Source organism: Ambystoma mexicanum, chromosome 2p, assembly GCF_040938575.1.
Source record: "Ambystoma mexicanum isolate Mex_15411 chromosome 2p, UKY_AmexF1_1, whole genome shotgun sequence".
NCBI lineage: Eukaryota > Metazoa > Chordata > Amphibia > Caudata > Ambystomatidae > Ambystoma > Ambystoma mexicanum.
Window position 1 is genome coordinate 1,467,396,894 of NC_090923.1, and position 24,355 is coordinate 1,467,421,248.

General features: G+C 44.7%; 1 protein-coding gene across 7 annotated transcripts in view; it reads left to right on the forward strand.

Annotated features, from left to right (window-relative positions):
- The window catches only part of SEC14L5 (SEC14 like lipid binding 5), a 765,028-nt gene that overhangs the window by 700,479 nt on the left and 40,194 nt on the right, over positions 1 to 24,355 (forward strand). For all 7 annotated transcript variants that reach the window (XM_069646047.1, XM_069646048.1, XM_069646049.1 and 4 more), the window contains one exon: positions 14,424 to 14,672. In XM_069646047.1, the coding sequence (XP_069502148.1) occupies positions 14,424 to 14,672 (249 nt within the window). The remainder of the gene's footprint in view (positions 1 to 14,423; positions 14,673 to 24,355) is intronic.

Here is a 24,355-nt window from a genome sequence, read left to right on the forward strand (position 1 = left end):
CAATATACCACAAACTGAAATGCAAGCGGAAGATCCGAGTAGTTCTGAAGTGGAGCTATCAGACACTGAAGGAGCATATTCAAAAAAATTGATTTTTTTTTAGACGAGTTCAAACTACTCCAAATGGACAGCAGAATGGACAAAAGAGGACAGGGCCAACAAGCCAGTCGAGGAAGAGGACGAAGAGGAAGAGCAGGAAAAGTACAACCAGGCGAGGTAGTCGTGCCAAATGGGGACGATCAAACTGGAAGGGCAACAAGATCTGGGACCAAACCACGGGGGAGACCAAGGGGCAAGAAAATGAACAGTTGAAAATTTATAACATTTCGACAAGGACCCTTACTCAAATTGAAGAGTCAGTCCTGCTACTAGGTCTGTCATACAACCCCACCCACGCTTATGGCTATACATCTGCCAGGATAGATTTCTTCAAATTTGCACGCAAACTGAAATTGACCAAATTTTATGCCACACAAGTTGGGGATACCAGGATCAAGATAAAGAAACTGCATCAATTTTGTCAGAGAGAGATTTGGGTACCCTGCTATGTTTAGATGAACTACAAGGGAATACTGATATATGCACTGGATATACAGATACTGTAGACAATGATACATTGGCCGAACAGTTTGGAATCAACGCTAATGTGAGCTGTTTCAGCAACTTTAGACCTAAATCGGTCTTTTGTCAGAACATTGAATGTAGTCCAATTGATATCTTTGAAAAACTGGTAATTAAGGATTTGAAAGAATTGTCAACCCTCAATTCTGATGCTATGAAATTTAAGAATCTGAAAACATCACAAGTCAGCGCCTTGGAAACACTGCGTAAAGACCATAATATTGTTATTCGACCATCGGATAAAGGGGGTAGCATAGTTATCATGGACAATATCAACTATAACAAGGAAGCCATCAGACAACTGAGCAATACATCATGCTATGAAAAAGTTGACAGATCTATCCTTAATACCACCAATCAGGAATTCCACACTCTGTTACATATTTGGAAAGAGCAGGATTTAATAAATGAGGATGAATATTTCTATTTGAAGAACGTCCATCCCACTACTCCTCTCATTTATTTTAATCCCAAAATTCACAAGAGTCTTATAGATCCCCCTGGACGTCCTATTGTATCCTCGATAGGCAGCCTTTTGGAGAACACCTCGAGATTCTTAGACCATTTTCTCCAACCTTTTGTATTGAGTTTGAACTCATATATTCGAGATACTTCTGACTTGCTAACAAAGCTTAATGATGTTAATTGGGAATCTAACTTTCTTTTGGTTTCCCTAGATGTAGTCTCTCTTTACACTTCGATACATCATCAGTATGGGTTAAATGCATGTAAGCACTTTTAAGCGAGTAGATCTGTGAGCTATTGCCAACACAATCTCATGCTATTAGACATGTTGAGATTCTGCTTGGAACACAATTACTTCCTGTATGATAATGCTATCTATAGACAAATACAAGGCACGGCCATGGGGTCATGCATGGCACCAACCTATGCAAATCTGTATATGGGATGGTGGGAAATGACAGTGGCATGGAGTGAGGAGATGGAAGAAATCACCAAACACATAGTGATGTGGCATCGTTTTATTGATGATTTGTTTCTAATATGGGACGGTACTGAAAATGGATTAGAAAAATACATCTCTATTTTGAATTGCAACCCATATAATCTGGAATTGACTAGTACTGTCAGCAGAAAAGAATTGGTCTTCTTAGATGTGTTGTTTAAAATAGAAGAAAACATGATAAAATCTACACTCTATAGAAAGGAAACTAGTTCCAACTCTACCCTCCATGCCAACAGTCATCATCCCACATCACTCAAAAAATCCATACCATATGGAGAATTCTTGAGAGCCAAACGTGTCTGTAGTCAGGAAAAAGATTTCCAGGAAGAAGCCAAAAATATCGGCAGAAGGTTCGTAAGCAGAGGATACTCTAAAAATACAGTGACAGAATGCTTTGAAAAAGCAGACAAACTTTCTAGAAGTATTCTGTTTAAACCCAAAATTAAACCTAAAGATGAGAAAATCAGGTTCATAACAGGCTTCAACCAACAAGCCCAACAAATAAGAGTCATAATGCAAAAACATTGGAACATTCTAACCACCGATAGAGATCTGTGTAGAGTCTTAGAGATAAGACTGAGTGTTACTTTCCGCAGAGCCCCCACACTAAAAAACATCTTGGCGCCAAGTATGGTAGTGACTAAGAATGAATCGTCAAGTTGGCTCTTAGGAGAGAACAAAATGGGTTTCAGAAAATGTTGTAAATGTAAAATGTGTGATTTTGTATCTAAGAGACCATTTACTGGTGTTGATGGCAAACAATGGAAACACAAACATAGAATAACATGTCAAACGAAGTTCGTTGTGTATGCCATTACCTGTAGTTGTGGCCTGAATTATATAGGATCCACAATAGGCCCGCTCAAACTGCGCATCTTGCAACATTATAGGGCTATAAAAAATGGAGATCAAACCTATCCACTGGCAACACATTTTGCTGAACAACATAGCAATAATGTAAAAGAAATGAGTTTCCAGGGACTAGCCCATATACCACAACATAAAAGACTTGGCAATAGAGAACTCAAGTTACGTCAACTAGAAGCCAAGCTCATATGCAAATATGATACTCTGAAACCCAATGGTCTAAATATAGACTCAGAGATGTATGTGTTCCTATATGAATGAGGAATTAAACATTGATATCCAGGTGCTAATCTATATTAACCAACACACCTTGATATGTCCATTCATTTTGCATATATGATTATCATAAGTTTACAAACTATTGTCTATAGTTATGATACCTATCTAGGTAGACCCTCCCTCTTATTGGCTGTGTGTATTATATGAATCAACACACTTCAATATTCATTTAAATTTATGGATATCTAGATGTTTTACAGCCATACTTTTGCACTGAATAGGAACTCGGGTCTCAGCTTTTGTCTTATATTGTACTTTAATGCATTAGTCACTTTGTTCGATATGGTGACTTTTTACCAATCATGATATTGTTTTAATTTGTCATTGAGAATCAGACTGTCTATACCACAGATGCTCGCCCCGTGTAGTGAACCCCATTGTTGTTTTTATATGGCCATACACTGGTATTGCCATGTTGCATTTATAGTGTGCATATATAGGGGGCCTTCACTTGAAGGCTTATTTTACTATACGGAAGCGGGCATTGTGGTTTCAGGGCAGTAGCAGCACACATTCGTTTTAGGGCATTTTATGCCACTAGCGGGAAGAGAGCAGCACCGTGAAGACATTTTTTCTATCACGGTGCAGCATTAAATTAAATAGGCGCACTAGCGCTTTTACTTGTGGTCACCTCTTTTAACATTGTAAAGCAAGTGAAGGTGAAGGGCTGTTATGGCTTATCGTCAGCTGGCATACACCCAGTATAATAATGGGGAATTAGGCAACTCACAAGTGTGGGCAACTATGTATTCACACACTGAACAATGGCGGATTTGTTGCAATCAGAACCATAGAGTTCTAAACAATTAACTGTTAAGGTTTTTTTTCATGTTATGTAACTGTTAACTTTTTTTACGTTATGTAAGCTGCACAGCTGTGCAGACCCAATCACCTTCAGTGCAAGGGTATAAAAACACAAGGAAACAAACGTTTGGAATCATACTAGCCTGAGGAAGCTCGCGAGTCGAGCGGAATGCGTGGCGTTTTCCACCCGCTGTGGGTGAGTGCTGCATGACACCTGGTCTGCTTAGGTATTGTTATGTATGCTTTTTATACTATGTTCACTCTTTTTGGATAAATAAAATTAAATTTTGAACACAATTTGAAGTCTTGTGTGCTTGGGCATTTTTTGGTAGGTGTTTGTGGCAGAGCTTTCTCCTCCCCAGCACCTTTACCCTTCTGTTTAACATATATTGAGTGTAGCCTGCTCTAGCCCGGTAGCACCAGCTCAGTAATGAGGCAGAGCGCAATTTGTTGGCTAATCACCTGCTTTACTAACAATATATATATATATATATATATATATATATATATATTGACCACGCTATGCTGATGTTTGATCTAAAGATGAATGTGAGGGAAACTAACATCCCCAATTGTGGTAATGTGAACCAAACTTCGCAGAAAACTGACTTTGTAGGACTGAGGTTAAAATTGGCAAACTGTACGCAAGGGTTTTTAAACAGGGTTATTTCGATTGGAAAAGTCTTAAGGGAAAAAATGCAAATGAAATCGAGACATGGCTCTCAGCTCTTGCACACAAGGAGGGGGGATGTAATAGAGCACCAACGGTGGTGAGTAACATCAAGTACACTGAAGTTTTTAATGTGAAGATCTGTGATCGTAAGCGTTTTATGCGTAGGGACAGTTGCCACCTTAGGCGCGAAGTACATTGAATGGGCAATTGGGGGATAGTGTGCTTCAAATTGCGCGAATTAAAAAGACATACTGTTCTTGGCTAAAAAAATCATAAAGATACTACTAAAAGATTGAAATGGCAACAGTTTGTCCTATTGTATGCAAGACAGGATTTCTGAGCCATGTGGAAATTACTGGCAAAAGCCAGGGGGGAAAAAGATAAGAACTGTGTTAACCCGATCTCGAGAGCAGCCTGGTGCACCCGTATCAGCACAAAATACTATGACCCCTTGGCCACATGTTCATTTCCACGGGCTGATTTGATCTGGCCTCTGGAAATCAACATGAAGACTCTTTTTTTTTTTGCCATAAACAAATTAAAGAAATCAGGTGCTCCAGGTCCTAATGGCCTAGCAAACGTGGTCTTAAAAGGGGACCCATAAAATTAGGCACAAGTTAGCTTATTTTGTTTGCCCGCGTGTGTAGAGAGCATGCGGTTAAGACCTCATAACAGCCGTCTGTTTTTATACACATCTATAAGAAAGGGAAGTGTATGGATGGTAATAACTACAGGCTGCTGTCCATGCTGGATGTCACTTGTAAACTGTTTGCAACAATGGCCCTAAAAAAAACAACAGAAAAGGGTTGAGGTGAATAATATCCTTCACCCGTTTCAGACAGGATTTCGCACAGAGTCAGGGACACCCATAACAACAGAGTATTACATTTCCTTAATCAATCCACCCATGAAAAGAGCCAGGTGCCCCTCTTTTTCTACCTACTAAACCACCCAAGGCAGGACAACTACCAAGGGAACCTAGAAGGAAAGAAAACAGCAAACCATGGACAACAAAACCACAGAGTACACAGTAGGTCAGGTGAAGGGGGATAGGAGGGGGAAGGAAGGGCTCGCAGGGGAAGCAGAGGGTGTGCAGCAAGTGGTGAAGAAGGCTTAGAGTTGTGAGGGTGCGCGAGCGACGATCAGGGATGCGAGTGAACGCACACAACCCAAGACCGAGGAGCACCCGCAATGCAGGAATGCAAGGAAATTCATTTATGTGCTGATGACTTGGTCATCTGAGACCGTACTTTAGTGGGCATGAAGAACTTGCTCAATTAATTGACAACATGCAGTAATAAGCATGAACTGGCCATTAACGTAATGCCCCAGTGATTCCAGGAATCACGGAGGCGAAATGGTAATACGAGTCCGGCGGTAACCTGACAGTTTTTCTGCCACGGTTACCGCCGGACTTGTAATGCGGCCCATATCTGGGTCTGGAGATGAATGCTATGTCTGGGTTGACCAAATCATTGCAAATAAAGTCAGGAGGGCTAAACAACTGACCCTACAAGTACAAAAGTTCACGCATGAATATGCTGGATACTCTATTAAGGGTATAATAACATTGTACAAACAATGCCTCTGCCCCACAGTCCTGTATGGGCTTGAAGCCCTGGCCATGCAGGACTCTGTCTGGTTAGACAAAATAGAGGGCTTCTTTTGGCGCACAATTTTGAACCTTAGTCCCTCTTGCCCTATGGAATACCTACCTATTTCAATTAGGTTTAACATCACTCAGGGCTATGACACTTAGGGCTTGTGGCTGTTAGGTCAACCCATACTGTGCTCTGCTGGCTCGGCTGGGAGGCAGTGGTTACAAAGAAGTGGTCTATAGGGGTAGTCATTTTATGAACTTAAATCTTGACATATTTGAGAGGAATGATTGAGCTCCAAACTATGACCTGGGAACATCCTTTGACTCACTGAAGGAGGACTTTGTGAGGCGTCTCAATAGATGGGATTGGTATAGTAACTATATACACCTGTCTAAATTAAAGGGATATGGGGCAGTTGTTAACGTGTTGCATAGGTATAGGAAAACCCAGCCCTATTTATTATTATGCCCAGATAGAGAAGTGAGGTGGTTAATCTTACAGCTTAGAATGAACCAACTTCCTGACTTGGATGTGCTAGGCCCATGTAAACAACTTGCCTTAGAAGCATGCTATTGTCGTATCTGTAAAAACCCTGAAAAAAGGGAGACTGCTAGATATGTTTTAACACAGTGCGCAGACATGGGCCCTACATATATGTGTGCTTTGGGGAGTTTGGTCTATCGATATGAGGCCATCATTACAGAAACATTTTGGAATTATTGTTTAAATACCGACTCCATTTCCTCACAGACTGCCTTACATTGGGTGTGGCTGCAGGTGATGTGGAGGTTGCCCCCCTCACCCAGTGAACAATAGGTCTGAAACACATGATCTATGGTGCAGAGGTTAAAAGTAGTAATTATTTGGTATACATTTTCTACGGAAGCAAGTTTTAAATTTTTTAAATTTTAGATTTTAGTATTTTGGTACATTTTACTCTATTCTAGGGTATGTTTGTATTTTGTTAAGATGCAACTTATGAAATTGGTTTATTATCTATATCTTATGATATACGTTTTGGTTCATGTGTTATGTTTTATGTCTCATGTTTTATATGTTTGATGAGTTAGGCTTATTTATGTATATAATATCGACAATCAAGTAAATGTAGTTGATGTATTAATTAGTACCAGTATGAATTTCTTGTATTGTGTTAAGTTAAAACCTTGTGTAAAGTTAAATTCAAACTAAATCAAAATAAAGATATTATTATTATTAAAAAGTCCAGTCCAGTGGGAAGGGAATCACCCTCTGGATCCAAGGGTTTTTACCTTTGAGGATATATTTGTTGGGGTCATTATTACATTTTGGTTTTAAACACTTTTTGCTAATATCAAGTCAAAGGCATTTCTTTGCACCCTTTGTTGTTTTGTTTTTAGTGTGAGTGTCAGCTTAGAATGTTTGGACACAAGGACGGTTTTTAAGTTACTGACTACTTCACCCAGACAGATCCTTAGTTTTAGTTTTGAGGCAGGGAAATTCCTCGGTAGAATAGGTCTAAATAGGCGTTTTTCCAACCATTTTTGTTTAATAAAATGCCAGATTTTTAGAATAACATGTGTTTGCATCTCATTCCTGACTTGTCACAAAAGTTTCAAGAGAAGTGAGAAAAAGGAATACTATGTATCCCCTCAGCCCTCCACATAAGGCTGAACTCACAAAAGAAAAGCATAGGTAAGATAAAAAGTACCCCCTATCCTGGTAACATTGAGTTAGCGCAGGCAAGTAAAATAAAACCAAAGAGGGAAGCTCAAGGAGCTCCGGGCAACACTGCACAGAAGGTGCTGTGTGCAGCAATAGTAAAATACAGATGCCATTTAAAAAAATGGAGGAAAGCATACTCCATCAAAGTTAACCAAAAAGGGTTACCATAATCACAAAAAATAATGGGCGAGTGAGGAAAAAGGTTCCCACTCACTCTGGAGAATCATTAAAAAAAACATAGCCCAGCAAAGAATGCTGGGGGACTCACTGAGTAGGGAGAATTACACACAAGATGGAAATGCTACCTGACAATTATCATATTATGTGTGATTATCTGTGGTTACTAAGTTTAGAATTGACTGTAGGGTTAGATTGCCAAAGGCACAATTTGACATTATAAATGTACTTTGCGACTGGCCACCAGGGGGCGCGCGGATGTGGTCTGACTTCGCGTGAGATCCGCCACTCTGGCTCCCTAAGAGGGATTGAGCTCCCACTTTGACGACCCCCCCAAGATTCTACGTCGGTGTGCTGCCAGCAGAGAGCCCCCACCCCCCTGTTTGGTCGGAAACCCGATCGAAAACGACCCCTGCAAACCGGAGATATACGTCCATCAAAAAGACGTCACACGGAACGGCTCCGCGGCCCGCTCGCAAGCACCTGCGCAACAGTCGGAAGCGGACCTTAGGCCTGCTGAACGAAGGAAGCCTGAAAGACCTAGAACCCTGACCACGGAATTCGCACTCCCGACGATGTCCCGCGCCCAAAAGGAGCGGGACGGCATCGGTCGAGTCGGCGGAGTTTCCGAAGAGCGGGACTGGGCTAGGCTAGGCCCTGGAACATCGCTGAGCGGGGAGACGGTAGGCCCGCCCATCCTATCTACCCCGTGAACAACGGTGGCATCACCATGCAGCGGCGGCTCGGACCCCTCGCGCCCTAAATGTTTCCCCTTGCACAAGAAGAAATCACCCCCAAAGCGCACTCCGGGTAACCCATACGCATTACTGAACCCGCACACTGGGCATATCAGCAAACACCTAACTTACGGAGAACACTGACGTCGAAGTGCAGAGGGTAGGGCCCCCGATCCAGGGGCGTGTGCCTCCTCTGACCCCGACTCCGTCTCCCCATCGAACAGCATTGGTGATACTAAGGAACTTTGGGAGAACCAATGGACATTAGGGAGAAACTAGCCACATTCTCCTATGTCTCGACTTCCGCCGAAAACTGTGCCCATACCATGGCGAACCCAAATCCCTCGGAGAGTGAATCAGCAGCTACCAAAGGGGACATTGCCGCCTTGCTGGGCGAAATAAAGAATATGGGTGCCAGCATTGGCTCCAAAATCGACAAGATTACCCAACGTCCAGATACCATGGAGGAGAGGCTCGAAGGGGTCGAGAACAATCAAGCGCCCATAGCCACTCTTGAAGCGCAACTCGACCAACGGATGACCGAACTGGAGCAATGAGAGGAGAGCTTCAAACTCAAGCTTGATGACTTGGAAAATCGGGAGAGGCGGAATAATCTGAGGATTTTCGGAATCCCGGAATGAGAAGGGGAAACGGAGAGCGATCTGAAGAATACCCTGCACGACATCATCAAACTCTTAGTTGCCGACGATGCAGTTGATGAACCTAAGATGGAGAGGATACACAGAGCCGGAGGGCCCCCAGGCGGACCGAGATCTGTCCTTGCTCGATTCCACCGCTTTCAGGACAAAACACAGATCCTCGAGAAAGCAAGAGGCAGCGACTCAATAACCCTCCAAGGATCCTGAATCTCGATATATCAGGACCTATCATCCATGACCCTGGCACTCTGACGCACGTGCGGGCCTATCACCAAACATCTGAAAGAAAAGAACATAAGATACAGGTGGGGGTACCCCTTCTCTCTGTCTTTTGAATATAACGGAAACAAAATCAAGCTGAGCTCAGAAGGGGAGATCAAGGCGTACATCTCCGAACTCCTTGGATCAAGCGCAGAGGAACATGATCGGGGAGACCCACGCCATGAAGAAAGAGGATGGCGTATACAGGGCCACAGAAGGAAACGTGTCAAGGGATCGAGGAAATTTCGGAGAGGTAATACCCCCCCAGGGGAAGAGAACTGATGAACTACAACACTGGTAAGACGACATATACTTTAATACATATGTCCATGGCCTGAACTGTGTAAGGATATCTAGGGCCAAAAAAACGATCCAGACCATGTACACAAAGATAGGGGGTGAAGGGGGGCTCAATCAAGATTATGATGTTACAATAGTCTTGGGGACCCGAGGCGACGGTCCCTAAAGGTGGTTCGATGCAGGACCAGCGTTTTCACCTGGGTCCGCACGGATGCCGTCAATGTGGGAAGGGTGGAGGGTGGGGGGCTGGGCAGACAAGAAATGTACAAAAGATGAAGCAATACCGGCAACACGAAGGATCACTCAAGACGACGTGAGTCCCTATGACCAATATACTTACTTGACAGGGGTCTCGAATCCACAACCGAAATACTGTGATAATGGCACCAATTGAAGAGCTGAAGGGTAGGGAGTCCCTAAGGATAGGAACACTTAACGTGAAAGGCCTCAACTCGCCGACCAAGAGATCACTAGTGGCAAGGGAATTCCGTAGATCTCAAATAGACATTCTCCTTCTACAAGAGACAAAGTTTGCCAAGGGGGAGGAGAGAGGAATACTTGGAAAAAGAGGGGGAAAGGAATTCTGGGGCTCGGGCCCACTCAGGAAAGGCGGAGTCGGATTCCTGATCAGGAAAGGAATTAACTTCGAAGTGTAAAAGACCTGGTCTGATGTAAGCGGGCGGGCTCTCCTGATATCTGGGACAATTGCAACGGTCAAAGTAACAGTCGTAGTAATATACTCTCCCAATGCAGGACAAACCAAGTTCCTAGAAAAGACAATACCCAAAATAATGTTGGAAGCATCCGGCCAGGTTGTTCTTGGAGGAGACTTTAACGAGTGGGCAGACCCGACCAAAGACTGGGAACCGGGCAACCCCGAGATAAGAAGCCAAATGAGAAGTGAACGCACTGGACTTTCAGACATAATGGAGATATATGATCTACAAGATGCGTGGAGAATTAAACATCCTGACGAAAGGGGTTACACATTTTACTCCAATCCGCACAAAACATGCACCAGTATTGATTACCTGTACCTCACCAAGGACCTCCTTGACACCACAACGCCATCAGAAATAATTCCGATAACATGGTCGGACCATGACATGGTCCTGTCAGATATAAGATGGGCAGACTTACCTGTTCCAGGAGGGAAGTGGCGCTGTAATGAAAGCCTGCTGAAAGATGCCGTATTTAAAGTAGAAATGGCAACTGAAATCGAGGAATACTTCAAACTAAATAACAATGGAGAAGTCTCCAAGCAGATAATATGGGAGGCGGCAAAAGCCACCTGGAGAGGCATCCTGATACGAGAAGGATCTACCAAAAAAAGAGAGAGAAAGATCATTGAGCACAGACTTAGGTCCGAAATATGCCAACTGAAGAGCGAGAACAGAGAACACCTGGGCACGGACTGCGACAATATCAACATGGCACAAGCTAAAAGGGAAGAGCTAAAACTATTGGAGCACGAACAAATAGCACGCAAACCCTGATTCCTCAAACAGAAATTCTATGAGAAGGGGGACAAGGCCGGCGCACTATTGGCAGCCAGACTCAGAGAACAAAGGGCAGAACGGAAAGTCAAAGAGATAATTGAAGATAACCCTACGAACCCCCCAATCCCCCACACTATCCCAGAGAGTTTTGCCAACTTTTACGAGGCGTTGTACACCTCCGAGTGACTCCAGGGGAATCAGGTACAGAACACTATCTCTCCCAGATAGATATGCCCAAAATCTCGTACCCCGAAACTGAGCTCTTAGAATCCCCGATATCCGAACCTGAGGTCCAAGAGGCAATTAAAAGACTAACTATAGGTAAATCCCCCGGAGAGGACGGTTATACCGCTGGGTTTTATAAAACCTTCAGCAACCAACTGACACCATTCCTGACAGAGCTCTTTAACGAGATATTAGAAACAGGGACGGCCCGACTCCTTTACGAAGGCGCTAATAACAGTGATCCCAAAGGAGGGCAGGAACCCCAAACTTTGTGCCTCATACCGCCCAATTTCATTGCTCAACTTGGACGCAAAAATTTACACCAGGGTACTAGCCGCTCGATTAGAAGTACTGATTCCTCACCTCATACACAATGACCAAGTCGGATTTGTACTGGGTAGGCAAGGGGCTGACACCATGCGTAAAACTCTTCATCTCATCCATACATCACCAGAACTACCAAGTGACCCTGCCCTACTGTCAATAGATGCAGAAAAGGCGTTTGATAGAGTGGAGTGGGAATTCTTGAGGGCAGTCCTTCGCACGGTGGGGATAGGACCGAGATTTAGGAAATGGATACAAGCAGTATACACATCCCCAACGGCATCTATCTCTGTTAATGGGGAATACTCCAGATGGTTTGGCATGGGACGTGGTACTAGACAGGGGGGCCCCCTCTCAGCTATACTTTTTGCACTCTCCCTAGAACCCCTGGCCCAAAAGATACGATCCGACTTCAGAATAGAAGGCATGCGATTGGGAACAAAAGAATATAAGATAGCACTTTATGCTGATGACATACTTCTACACATTACCAACCCCTCTGTATCTGTCCCTCATGCTCTCCAACTATTAGAAGAATATGGTAAACTCTCTGGGTTTAAGGTGAACAAGACTAAATCAATACTCTTCCCTTTGCAAGGAACAAAAGAGGAAAACGAAACCAAGTTCTTGCCCTTAGGCCTCAAACTCGAACACTCTGCCTTTAAATACTTAGGCATCCAGATCACCAAAAACATAAAGGACCTATACGAAGCCAACTTCCCTCCCCTCCTCCAGAGCTTCTCGGCCGATCTGAACAGGTGGGACAAACTCACAATTTCGTGGTTAGGGTGTATTAATGCCATTAAAATGGTATGCCTCCCCCGATTCCTGTACCCTTTCCAGATGCTACCTATCGAGATACCAAATGCGTTTTTTGATGAAGCTAAAAAACGTATGCTTAGGTTCCTCTGGCAGTGAAAAAAGGCGAGGATTGCATTCAATACTCTGATGCTTTCCAAAGACAAAGGAGGGGTAGGTCTCCCCAACCTGCAAACATACTACAAAGCCTCACAACTATGCATTCTTATCCCACACTTATGTGAACACAACCATCTACAATGGGTTCACATGGACAATCATTACTTCTCGCCAGCCACTGTGTCAGAATGGCTATGGACCCCTCACAAAAGGATACAACGGAAAATTAAGGGCCACCCGATACTGAGTACCATCTGGAACATCTGGCAACCAAGCAAAGCAATGAACAAGATCACCACCTGGCCGTCCCCACTTAGCCACTTATGGTCCCCTGGCATAAACGATCACATACCTGAGGTAGGGAGATTCCAATCCTGGTACGAGGCGGGACTCGAAAGGGTAGGGCAACTCCAGCAGAAGGACAAATTCATTACTCTCCCAGACCTAACTGATGCCCTAGGGATAGGCCCATTGTCCACCTTCCAATACATCCAGATAAAAGGAGTCCTCACAAAATCCACATGGAAAGAAAAACTGCAGAGAGAACTCACACCATTCAAACAACTCTTGGATTCTAAGTCTGAAATGAAGGGTTTGATATTGGCTATGTACAAGGAACTTATCGAAGCAGGCACCGGGTCCACGGAACATCTTAGAAGTAGATGGGGGAGAGACTTAGGAGAGGAGATAGACCCAGAACAATGGGAAATGATATGCAAAAACGCACCCAAGACGTCCTTATCCAGCCAATATAAATCACACGCCATCAAACTCCTACATAGATGGCAATACGACCCACTCAAATTGTCCAAGATGTTTCAGACTCTGAGCCCGAAATTTTGGCGAGAATGTGGAGAAACTGCTGACTACTGGCACATGTGGTGGAGCTGCCCACGCATTAGAGTATTCTGGGAGGAAGTCCTAGCATGGATTAAGGACATAGATGGCATACAGAGAGACGTTGATCCACGTTTGGTTCTCTTCGGAATGGAAAAAAACGAGGACGAATGGACTAGACTTAGGGGTCTTGCCCCACACCTATTATTAGCAGCCCGTGCGCTGCTAGTAACAAAATGGAAATCCAAAAAGGTCCCAAGTAAAAAGGAATGGATCAATTTATCAACCAACATTTATACAATGGAATTGATCACGGCTTCCCTGCATAACAAAGCACTGCAATGTGAGACCTTATGGTCGGAGTTTCGAAGCACACACCTCTCCGAGACGATGGACTCCCAACCCGAAGACACTACAGGATCTTAAATGAACCAAGAATCCCAAAACATTCAATGCAAGCCAGCTAAGACCCAAGAATCAAGGAAACCTCATAATAGTGAACCGAACATTACCCGCTATGAACGTGTCAACAGAGAAAAGATGCCGCAATGATGTCTGCCCAACCACGGGGAGGGAGGGGGGTGGGTATGGAGAATGTTATTCTGATTGTTACTACTAGAGACCCAAAACGAACGCAAGGACGATCAACTGTATAATGAGACTCTAGTTTTGTTCTTTTGATGTAACCACACGCTAACAGAGTTGTAACAAGTGAAACGCTCGAATCTTTTGTTCTTTTTTTTGTTTTTCTGTTTATTTTTGTTTCAAAATCAATAAAATCAAATTAAAAAAATAGATAAATGTACTTTGCCAGCAGACCTACCTCACCCACCCTCCTTTAATGGTTCTGGCTAATCGGGAGGGTTGGAATGGTCCTTCTAATGTAACTTTATTGTTTTTTAAGATTGCCATTCAGATACCGTAGTATGAGCTTTCCCTCTAATGTTATTATATTTGTTTTTTTTTTAAGATTGTCATTCAGATACTAGAGTGTGAGTCTGTGATCACCTGGGATTTTGACATCATCCGAGGGGACATACACTTCAGCATTTTTCACTCCAGGAGAGCACCGGAGACCAACCATAGGAACACGGTTCAGACTCCAGTTTTTCCAGAGGCGTCCAATAATGTGCAGTTAATAGATAAGAACTGGATTCTCGGTGTGGATTACAGTCGGGTTGAACCACCCTTGGTCTGCAGAGAAGGCGAGAGTATACAGGTTTGTCATTTTCTAAAATAGTTTTGTGAACACATTCACCCTGTAACAAATCAAAAATCAAGCTGACCCCATCACTAACCTGAATAGTTCACAAGTTGGGCATTTTCAATGATCAATCAACGCAAGCAGGACCGGGACAACTAATCATCCCCTTCTTATAATGACCAGTGTTTCAAATAGAAATGTGAATGTTGCAAATGGTAGCATGTGCCACACTTAGATGGAATTGCAAATGGTAGCATATCCCCCCCTTAGATGGAATTGTGAATGATAACATGTGCCACACTTAGATGGAACTATGAATAATAGCATGTCACACACTTAGATGGAATTGTGAACGATAGCATGTGCCACACTTGGAACTGTGAATGATAGCATGTGCCACACTTAGATAGAATTGCAAATGGTAGCATGTGCCACCCTCAGATAGAATTAGGATTGGTAGCATATCCATCACTTAAATGGAATTGTAAATGGTAACATGTGCCACACTTAGATGGAATTATGATTGGTAGCATATCCCTCACTTAGACGGAATGTGAACGATAGCATGTGCCACACTTGGAACTGTGAATGATAGCAAGTGCCACACTTAGATGGAATTTCAAATGGTAGCATGTGCCACTCTCAGATAGAATTAGGATTGGTAGCATATCCATCACTCAGATGGAATTGTAAATGGTAACATGTGCCACACTTAGATGGAATTATTATTGGTAGAATATCCCTCACTTAGATGGAACTGTGAATGATAGCATGTGCCACACTTAGATGGAATTGTGAATGACAGCATGTGCCACACTTAGATGGAACTGCGAATTATAGCATGTGCCACACTTAGATGGAATTGCAAATGGTAGCATGTGCCACTCTCAGATAGAATTAGGATTGGTAGCATATCCGTCACTTAGATGGAATTGTAAATGCTAACATGTGCCACACTTAGATGGAATTATGATTGGTAGCATATCCCTCACTTAGATGGAACTGCGAATGATAGCATGTGCACACTTAGATGGAATTGTGAATGACAGCATGTGCCACACTTAAATGGAACTGCAACTAATAGCATGCACCACACCTGGATGGAGTTGTAAATGGTAGCATGTGCCACACTTGAATGGAGTCGCAAATGATGGCATGTGCCACGCTTGGATGAAGTTGTGAACATTGCCCTGAGTTGATTCTTGATAGAATTGCAAATGTTCGCAACTCCACATGAACATTATCTTGAATCGCATTGTTGGGGTGATTTCCCAGGGTGTCAGCAGGGGCGTCCGCAGACCTCTGGGGTTAGGGAGCCCCAACTCCTCCCGCAGTCCCCAATGAGTATGAGACACACGCAAGAGCAAGGCGTTACTGCTGTTTATTAGATGAAATGGCAGGGATAGGCTCTGGGATCACAAGTCACCTGTGACCACTTCTCAGCAACGGTGGGCTCGCAGGCCCTTTTTCAGCTTGCGTGATGCCACACCGTGCGTCACATGGTAAACTTCCCCCCAAAACCTAACGCCACCTCGGGTTGGCTCCCTGAGTGATAGGGTTAGTATAGACACATATAGAGAAGTTAGTAATAGGTAGAGAAGAGGTCAGGTGCTACGCTTGGGTCGTCCCTAAAATGTGTTACAACAAAATGGTTACATAGGGGAGGTTAGTGATTGGCTAGGTTGTGATGCCGTCAGTGGTTAGCCCCTGTGCCCTGATTGGTTCATCTGTGAGCCCCCAAGCCTGGGACCATCGTCGTTCGCAGCTCACGGTGTACCTGGTGTTAGAAACAATGTATGACTATGTGTCAGTGATGGACAATGGACAGGTCTGCCATTTGCTGCAGGGGTGTGTCTTTCTCACCGCTGTCAGTGTCCAATTTGTCACCTCATGTTGCAGTCTGTGTCCGTGAGACACGTGAGACCCCAGAGCTTCCCTGGTCCCTAGGAATTGGCATTGCGTCAGGTCGGCCTGGTCACGTGTTGTGAGACCGTGGCTGGAGCAGAATTATGAGCATTTGATTTGTATTTCGGCTCTGAGTGCCGGTTATCTGTGGCAGGTGTAACGTTGGCTCAGGGCACACGGCGTGTAAGTTGCAACTTCGTGGCCTTGGCTGCGAGGCCCTTGTCGGGGTTCATTCTGCATGATAAGTGTTTTGCTGCTCTGCCTGAGCTGCTCTGGGTCTGTGGCTCTGGTTTTGCGGCCTACTCTGATGCTGAAGCCTACTCTGGCCTCGTCTATAGATGGAGGCATATGGCTCATGACACGGGGGTCGCGCAGGGCAACAGGGGTCCTTAGATATATGTATCTTGCATCACTGTGGTTTTAGTAGCAAGGAAGAGTTTGCAAGCATGTGCACGAGCTCTTCTTGTGTCTTGCGTTTCTGCGGAGCTGTAGTTTAGCCTATGTGAAAAATAACAACGATGCATGAATGAGTGTAACGGTCCCCTACGTCATAGTGCTGAGTATGTTCTTTGTGTGGATTGGTGTGGGTATGACCAGTGTGCATGGTGGCACGTGTGTTACCGTCCGTAGCTATGTCGTCATGGCATCTCTAGCGATGGTGGTTTTCATTGTTGTTGCTTAATTGATCTGATCCATATGATCAATGTCGGCGTCACCTGAGGTACCGGCACGGGGTTGGATTAACGGGCAGTTCCCCTGGCCATGTGGGGTGTGGCCACAGTAAATGTTGACGTCTGGGGCATCTGTGAGTGGGTCAAATTCCTCTCCTGGTGGGTGCTTGGGTTGTGACGTTCTAGGCCATGGTCTGGATGAGAATCGGGGGACGGGAATGTCCCATTTTCCCTCTTCAGTCCCCCCTCTGGTCGACTTGTCGACCACAAAATGATCCACTCTTTTATCTCCTTGCACTTGCCATACCTTCGTTATCCCTGCCAAGTGTCCTATCGGTCCACATGGTCTTCCAAAGACCAGTACATATAAACACATCCACCTCCGAGTTTGCAGTAAACCCACTTCCCAACATAGTTTTTCGGGTTCCTTGGATTTTCAACTTAGATGGAAGGGCAGTATAAGTCTGCTTCAACTATTTGTTGGCGCAGCCATTCACGTTCCTTAATGATAATGTCTGCATTCTTATCGTCTTCAGCTGGCATTAAGACGTGCATACCTATAATTTCTTCAGCAGTACGCTTGGATCTTGTCTTCCATATCTTCATCCCCATTATAGCAGCTATTCCTAATATCACACATCCTGCTATTACCTTGAGGCCATCTGAAAGCCAAGATGGCATCCAGGACCATATGTAGGAAAACCAGCTGCCGTCCTTCTTCACTCCTTTCGCTTCTTCTTCCATTTTGGCATGCATCTGAGCGAGCTGCGCTACTGCTTCCGATAATGTACCATTCTCTTTATCGTTGGCAGGGGTAAATGTGCAACACGAGTTTCCAATTTTCGTGCAAACACCTCCTTCCATTGCTGTCAAAAGGTCCAATACATATCTATTTTGTAGAGCCACCATCCTTATTGCTCTTAATTCTTCTTTTATTGCGTTGAATCCGTTCACCGTGGAGTTGATTGGCAGCATGAGCTCCCACCTGGTGATCTGCAACCATTTGGCATTGGCGTAGGCTTGTACTCCTGGGTGTATTATGGAGGAGAAGAACACTGCTGCTCTGCTGAATAGCCTGTGTGCTGGTGGGATGTCACTCAGGGATGTCTCTGATTTTCCCCACAGGTAGTTCCCTGTCAGTGGTTCCCCTTGGCTCTTCACTCTTGACAGGTGAGTGGTGTCGTTCCCTTTCTTTCTTTCTGTCGCCTTCAGTGATCTTTTCTTCCTCTTGTTCCCTTCGTCCATCTTCGGGAAATTTTCCAAGTTTACATGCTTCTGCGGTACTACTAGTGATGGTACCTTAATGTGTACCATAGTACATACTCCATCACACATTGGCGGTAAACTGTGCTATGCCTTCGCTCCACAGGCCTTGTAGTGGTCCATTAGTACAGCTGTTCCTGCACCCCCCTCAGGAAGCTTTACTGTTCTCTTGCATCCTTCGTTTGTGCCAACATCTATTTCTCCGTCATGTTGATAACACAGTGTCGGTGCTGTCAGTGGTAGTATTGTTATGGGTTCCTCTTCTTTATCTAACCAGGTCACCAGCACTGCACTCTTCGTCCATTTGTTATAGCACTTGTCGTTTTCTTCTTGCACTTTCACCACTGGTGACTTTGCCAATGTCAGCATCTTGCTCCCCACAACTGTCTACCCATCCATCTTTCGTGTATACTTTTCCGTATATGAGTATCAGTGGTCAATCCCAGTACCCTGGCTCACCTGCAACTTCTTTTGCATACCATTCACATGGTAAATAATCCAGTGTTACTTCTTGTGTTTCTCCTTTTTCTGGTCCTTCTGCTATATACCTCAGTCCTTTGGTCTGCTGCCATGAGTCTTCATACATGGGAAGTGTTTTGAAGAAGTTATTTTCATATGGGTATGTCGATCTTGATTTCCACCGGAGCGTCGCCCTTTTCCCTTGGAATCTTCCTCTCGTTTGGAATAATGCTAGATACAGCAAGCATTCAGTAGTTGTTGCAGGCACTTCGGTTGCAACAAATGTTCTTGAGGTGCTCGTGGCATATGGAATCAATGAATACACATAGCAGTTGTTCTTTGTCGCATCCTTACCAATTTTCGACATGTGTTTATACCACATGTTGTTAGAGACGTGTGCAGATTCTGTGAGATATGTGTCTACCCCATTTACATCACTTGATACACTACGTTTGTTCCTCTTAATATTTTGCCCCGTACTATTTCTACTACCTGGCACAGTGCTCCCTGAAGGCATTGCAGGGGATAAGTGTCATGATGCCTACCTCCAAGGTGCCAAACAAGACCCAGCTACCCCAGAGGCAGACATCATGTCTTCAAGGGAAGTCACAACAGCCTCAAGTAGGGGCTCTTTGGACTCAGTCCTGGCGCCTTTGGCGCCAGGCTCATATCGGGCCACAGTCCTGGCGCCATAGGCGCCAGGCTCATAAAAGGGGACTTTGTGTTAAAGGTGCTTAGTGTTAACTTACCTGATGCAGACCATGCTGCAACATCCAGGCCTTCTGAGGCCTGAATGGGACTACTTTATCTTTGGAACTACTTAACCACACGGGTGTGGTCAGGGGAGGAATACATACCTGAGAGGAAGGATACATACCTGGAACTACTTTGAAGGCTATTTAAGCCACGCCCAAGCAGCAACTCACGCTTCGCGTTGTTCTGTATCTAGCAGCTGGACGCTCACCGTGTTTGCTCCTGCATTCTGTCTTCTGCCACTCCTGCCAGCATCCTGGAACACCTGCAAAGAGAGAAGAGAAGAGAAAAGGGTAAAGAAGAGTCCTTACCTGCTAAATCCACATTCCGGAGACATCTCGCCGACGGTCCTGAAAAGGAAGACATCCATTTAAAAGCACATCGCATCGATCGCTGCAGCGCCGCATCTCACTCACCTGTACAAGGTGCCACCATGTTCTACGGCGACATCTGGACTCGCAGACACATCACCGCGCCTAGGGAGAAAAAGACAAGAATAAAGGTGAGAGGGGAAAGAAAACAAGGAAACCTTAATTTCCATTACAAAGCTTACCTGTTGGGTTATTCCAACTTCATTTCGGGTCGGTGCCGCATCCTGGCATTTCCGGACCCCGGCCCCTAAGGGGAAAAAGAGACATCAGCGTTAGGGTCGCATGAAAAGACGTTACCCAACGCCCATTAAAGACTTACCTGATTTCTTCTGGATTGATCTTTGTTTCGGGTCGGTGCCGCATCCAGGCATTTCCGGACCCCGCCCCCTATGGGGAAAAAAGACATCAGCGTTAGTGGGCGCATGAAAAGACATTACCCAAACGCCCATTAAAGACTTACCTGATTTCTTCTGGATTGAGCTTCGTTTCGGGTCGGTGCCGCATCCAGGCATTTCCGGACCCCGGCCCCTATGGGGAAAAAAGACATCAGCGTTAGTGAACGCATTGATACAAGGACACTGAGAGAACTCTCATCAAGCTCACCAGAGTCTCATTCTTCGGTTCCACAGCTCTTCTCGGAATAGTTTCCGCACCTGAAAAAGAGACAAAGAACAATTATTATTGCGGAATCATACTCATTAACAGAATCCTTACGCTACTATACCGGGAAAACAAAACTTGAACCCTCTACAATCAAAATCCCAGTGAAGTAACTGGATACAACGCGCCCCTGCATGAGAAGCAGGATGGAGAGCTCAACCTTTCAAACCCTAAGGTGAGACTTCACGTGGGGGTTGCAGGAGGGTTTCGTAGAGGGGTGAGAAGGGAGCGGGAGGCTTATACTTTCTCCCGCAGATTGTTAATACTCCCTTTTCACATACAGAAAGATATTCCTGCGAGCCAGACAAGCCAGATTCAAAGGTCCGGTCCAGTCCATCTTCCGGGTCCTGCGCTTCACCATAGAAGAAGCAACAACACTCCAAACCAGACCTGCGCCTCCGTGGGAGTCAGGTGAGCGTAACAATAAGTTAGTAGTGGAAATTTCAGAAAGCGCAGTATGCCTGCAAGACAGCGACAGTAATCAGACCAGTGGTACAGAATATTTGTACCATCTTAATTACAGTTGCTAACACCACTGGCTTTTTCACTCTTATCTTTGCTGCCGTCCTGCAGCTATTTTACTTTAGATGATATAGGTGCCCGCCTGAAAATCTCTAAAATTATGCGTTATTATTGTTAGTCTTTTTTATTCAAGCCCTGCTGATTAAATAATCATTCAATGCCCAGGCGAAAAGCTCTTCCCACACTTTCCTTACCGTCCTATCTCGTAGGGCTGGTAGTGTTTCGTGGAGGTGTGGGAATGATTGAGTAATTATCATAAGGAACATGTTATAATATACACGTATTCTTCTTCGTTTTAGATGTTTTGGCCTTCTTATAACATATCCAAATGGTGTGACAATGCCTCTGGAGTGCTATCATCTGTGGGCAGCATTTACCCCTGGGCAGTGACGTTTGTTAAAATTCTGTATGTACTTTGTCCTTTATTGCAAATATGATAACAATCCGCAGTACCTGCATGTGCGAGACAAAAAGAAGAGAGCATGCACGTGTTTACACAGTGTGGTGTATATTTATTAGCTAGTGGTTGGGGAGCGTTAATTTATGCTAAGTCAGTTTTCTTTTGCTGGGACCTGGTAATCATGGGGTGGCCTATGGGGCGCTGATTATTTGTGTCTTTTGGGACGTTCTTGTCTTGCGCTGTGTCGATTTCCGGTGTCGTCGCTGAAGCGCTGGCCCCTTCGCTGAGGAGAGGGTGGGTCTCTGCTTTGTAGGGCTTGATGTTGTGGATATGTGTCCACACTTCCCTGCCCCTGAGCTTCACCGCCCTGGGGGCTACTTTCTCTATCAGATAAGGACCTGTGAATCGTGGACTACTCCAAGTCCGCCGGAAGTTCCTCAAGAGTACCTTGTCTCCCTCTTTCACTGTCCACTGTGTAGTCTGTTCTTGTTCCTCGCTGGTTGTTTCTCCTTGATGATCGTTCTTCGACCTGCCCTGTGCCCGTTTGATCTGTTGAGAGATAAAAGCAGCACTAGTAACCAATGAAGAGACATATTCATGCATTTCATCACCAAAAACAGTACTGGTTGCTTAGCAGTCAGTTGTGGCCCTTGATGGTGGTGTGAGTGGGAGATGCATTTGGCGAACAGTCATCACCTCGTGGGGTGTGAGGTGGTGGTCTGACCCTGGTCTATTTCTCAATTCAAACAAAGCCAAATGAAGGCAGTACAGCCAACTCTTCTTTGTTGTTTGCTTGATTTTTGCTATCTCTTCTTTTAGAAGGCCATTGAGTTGTTCGCAGACACTGTTTGCTTGAGGGTGGTACGCACATGCAAATTTATGTTTGATCCCTAAAAGGGTAGTTACGTGTTGAAACAGTTAGTTAGCGAAGTGGGGGCCATTGTCTGACCGCAATACACTTGCATACCCCCCACCTTGGGAAGACCACCCTCACCAAGAACTTTGCTGCTCTTAATGCGTCAGCATGGGAGCATGGCCCAGCCTCGATCCAGTGTGAGAATGGGCACACCACTACAATCAGGTATCTGTAGCCTTGACATACATTGATCATGTCAATGTAGTCAGTGTGGAGGTGTAGAAAGGGTCCTTCAGGCCGAGGTATAGTACCTTTGATCACTTGCAGCGTGTGACCGGCCGTTAATTGTTGGCATGTAAGACAGCTACTGATGAAATTAGCAATGTGTGAGTTTAGCTCAGGACTAAACCAGTTTTCTTTTATTCGTGCTGCAATCACCTCTTTCCCTGTATGCGTGGGATGGTGTAATTGGGTCAGGGCTATTTTCAATAGTGCTAGGGGCATCACCACTTTCCCTGTATTGTTCTGCCGCCATAATGCATGTGTGGGGAACATTTTGCACCCTCTTTTTACCCGCAGTTCTTTTTCTGCCATTGGTGCTGCTGCCTGTAGTTCCATTATTTGTGTCTCTGGGATGTGAGTATACCCATCCTTCATTAACAGTTGCCTTACCCCCCCTTTTCTTTTTGTTTTTCTGGGAGGGACCATATTTCGCCGAAGTATGCTGCATATTTGGCATGAGCATCAGCTGTTTCGTTAATTCTTGATATTGGGTCGTCACCATTGGAGTGCGCCTGACACTTAACAAGTGCTACCTCTACTGGATAATTAATTACTTCAATTAGTTTGGCCAGTAGGAGAGTGTGCTGTACCCGAGTACCATTAGCTCTTCTAAATCCCCTCCTTTCCCATTTTATTAATCCTGAGTGTACTGTTGAAGTGACATATGCACTACCTGAGTATATGGTTACTCTTTTGTCGTTTCCTTCTTCTAGGGCCAAGATAAGTGCTACTAGCGCCACCGCTTGGGCTGAGTAGTGCTGCGGTAATTGTACACATCTTACTGGAACAAACATCCCGTCTTCTCTTAGTTGCACTACAGCTGCCCCTGTCCTTCTTGTTCCATCGCTTTGGTCAATAGTTGATGACCCATCTATGTACATGACCTCACTCCCCTCTAAGACATTTTCCTCCACTCTCCTTGCTCCTGAGTAATTTTCAATAGCTTCTAGGCAGTCATGTGAGTATTCTCCATTTACTGCTTCCTCTGCCATAAATCTTGCTCGATTTACATTAGTGCATCTCACTATTTTCAACTGTGGTCTAGATAGGATTATCTCGTAACCTGTTGCTCTTTGCGTAGTCAGTGTGGATTTTGGCTGGTTTAATATCGCAAACAGTGTGTGTTCAATGTACAGCATAGTGGAGCACCCCATGGGGATGGAGGATGACTTTTACACTGCAAATGCTGCAGCTGCCAGGCTTTGCTCACACGGGAAGTGTCCCATCATTACTGGGTCTAAATGGCCACTGTAAAACGCCAGTGGCTTGTGTCCTATGCTTGTCTTTTGAGTCAGTACTGCTTTCATCACTGCAGTGTCACAATGTGAGAAAATGTAGAATTCCTTTTCATAGTTGGGGGTGGCTAGTACTGGTGCAGTAGACACAGCATTTTTTAATTCATTAAATGCGTCTGTCATTTCCCGTGTCCAATCCAACTTTCTCTGCCCTCTCTGTGCCTGACTGAGTGCCTCAAGTAGTGGTGTTATGTAGGAGCTGTAATCAAAAACCCACGCCCTGCAGTAATTGCATAGTCCAAGAAACTGTTGCAGTTTTCT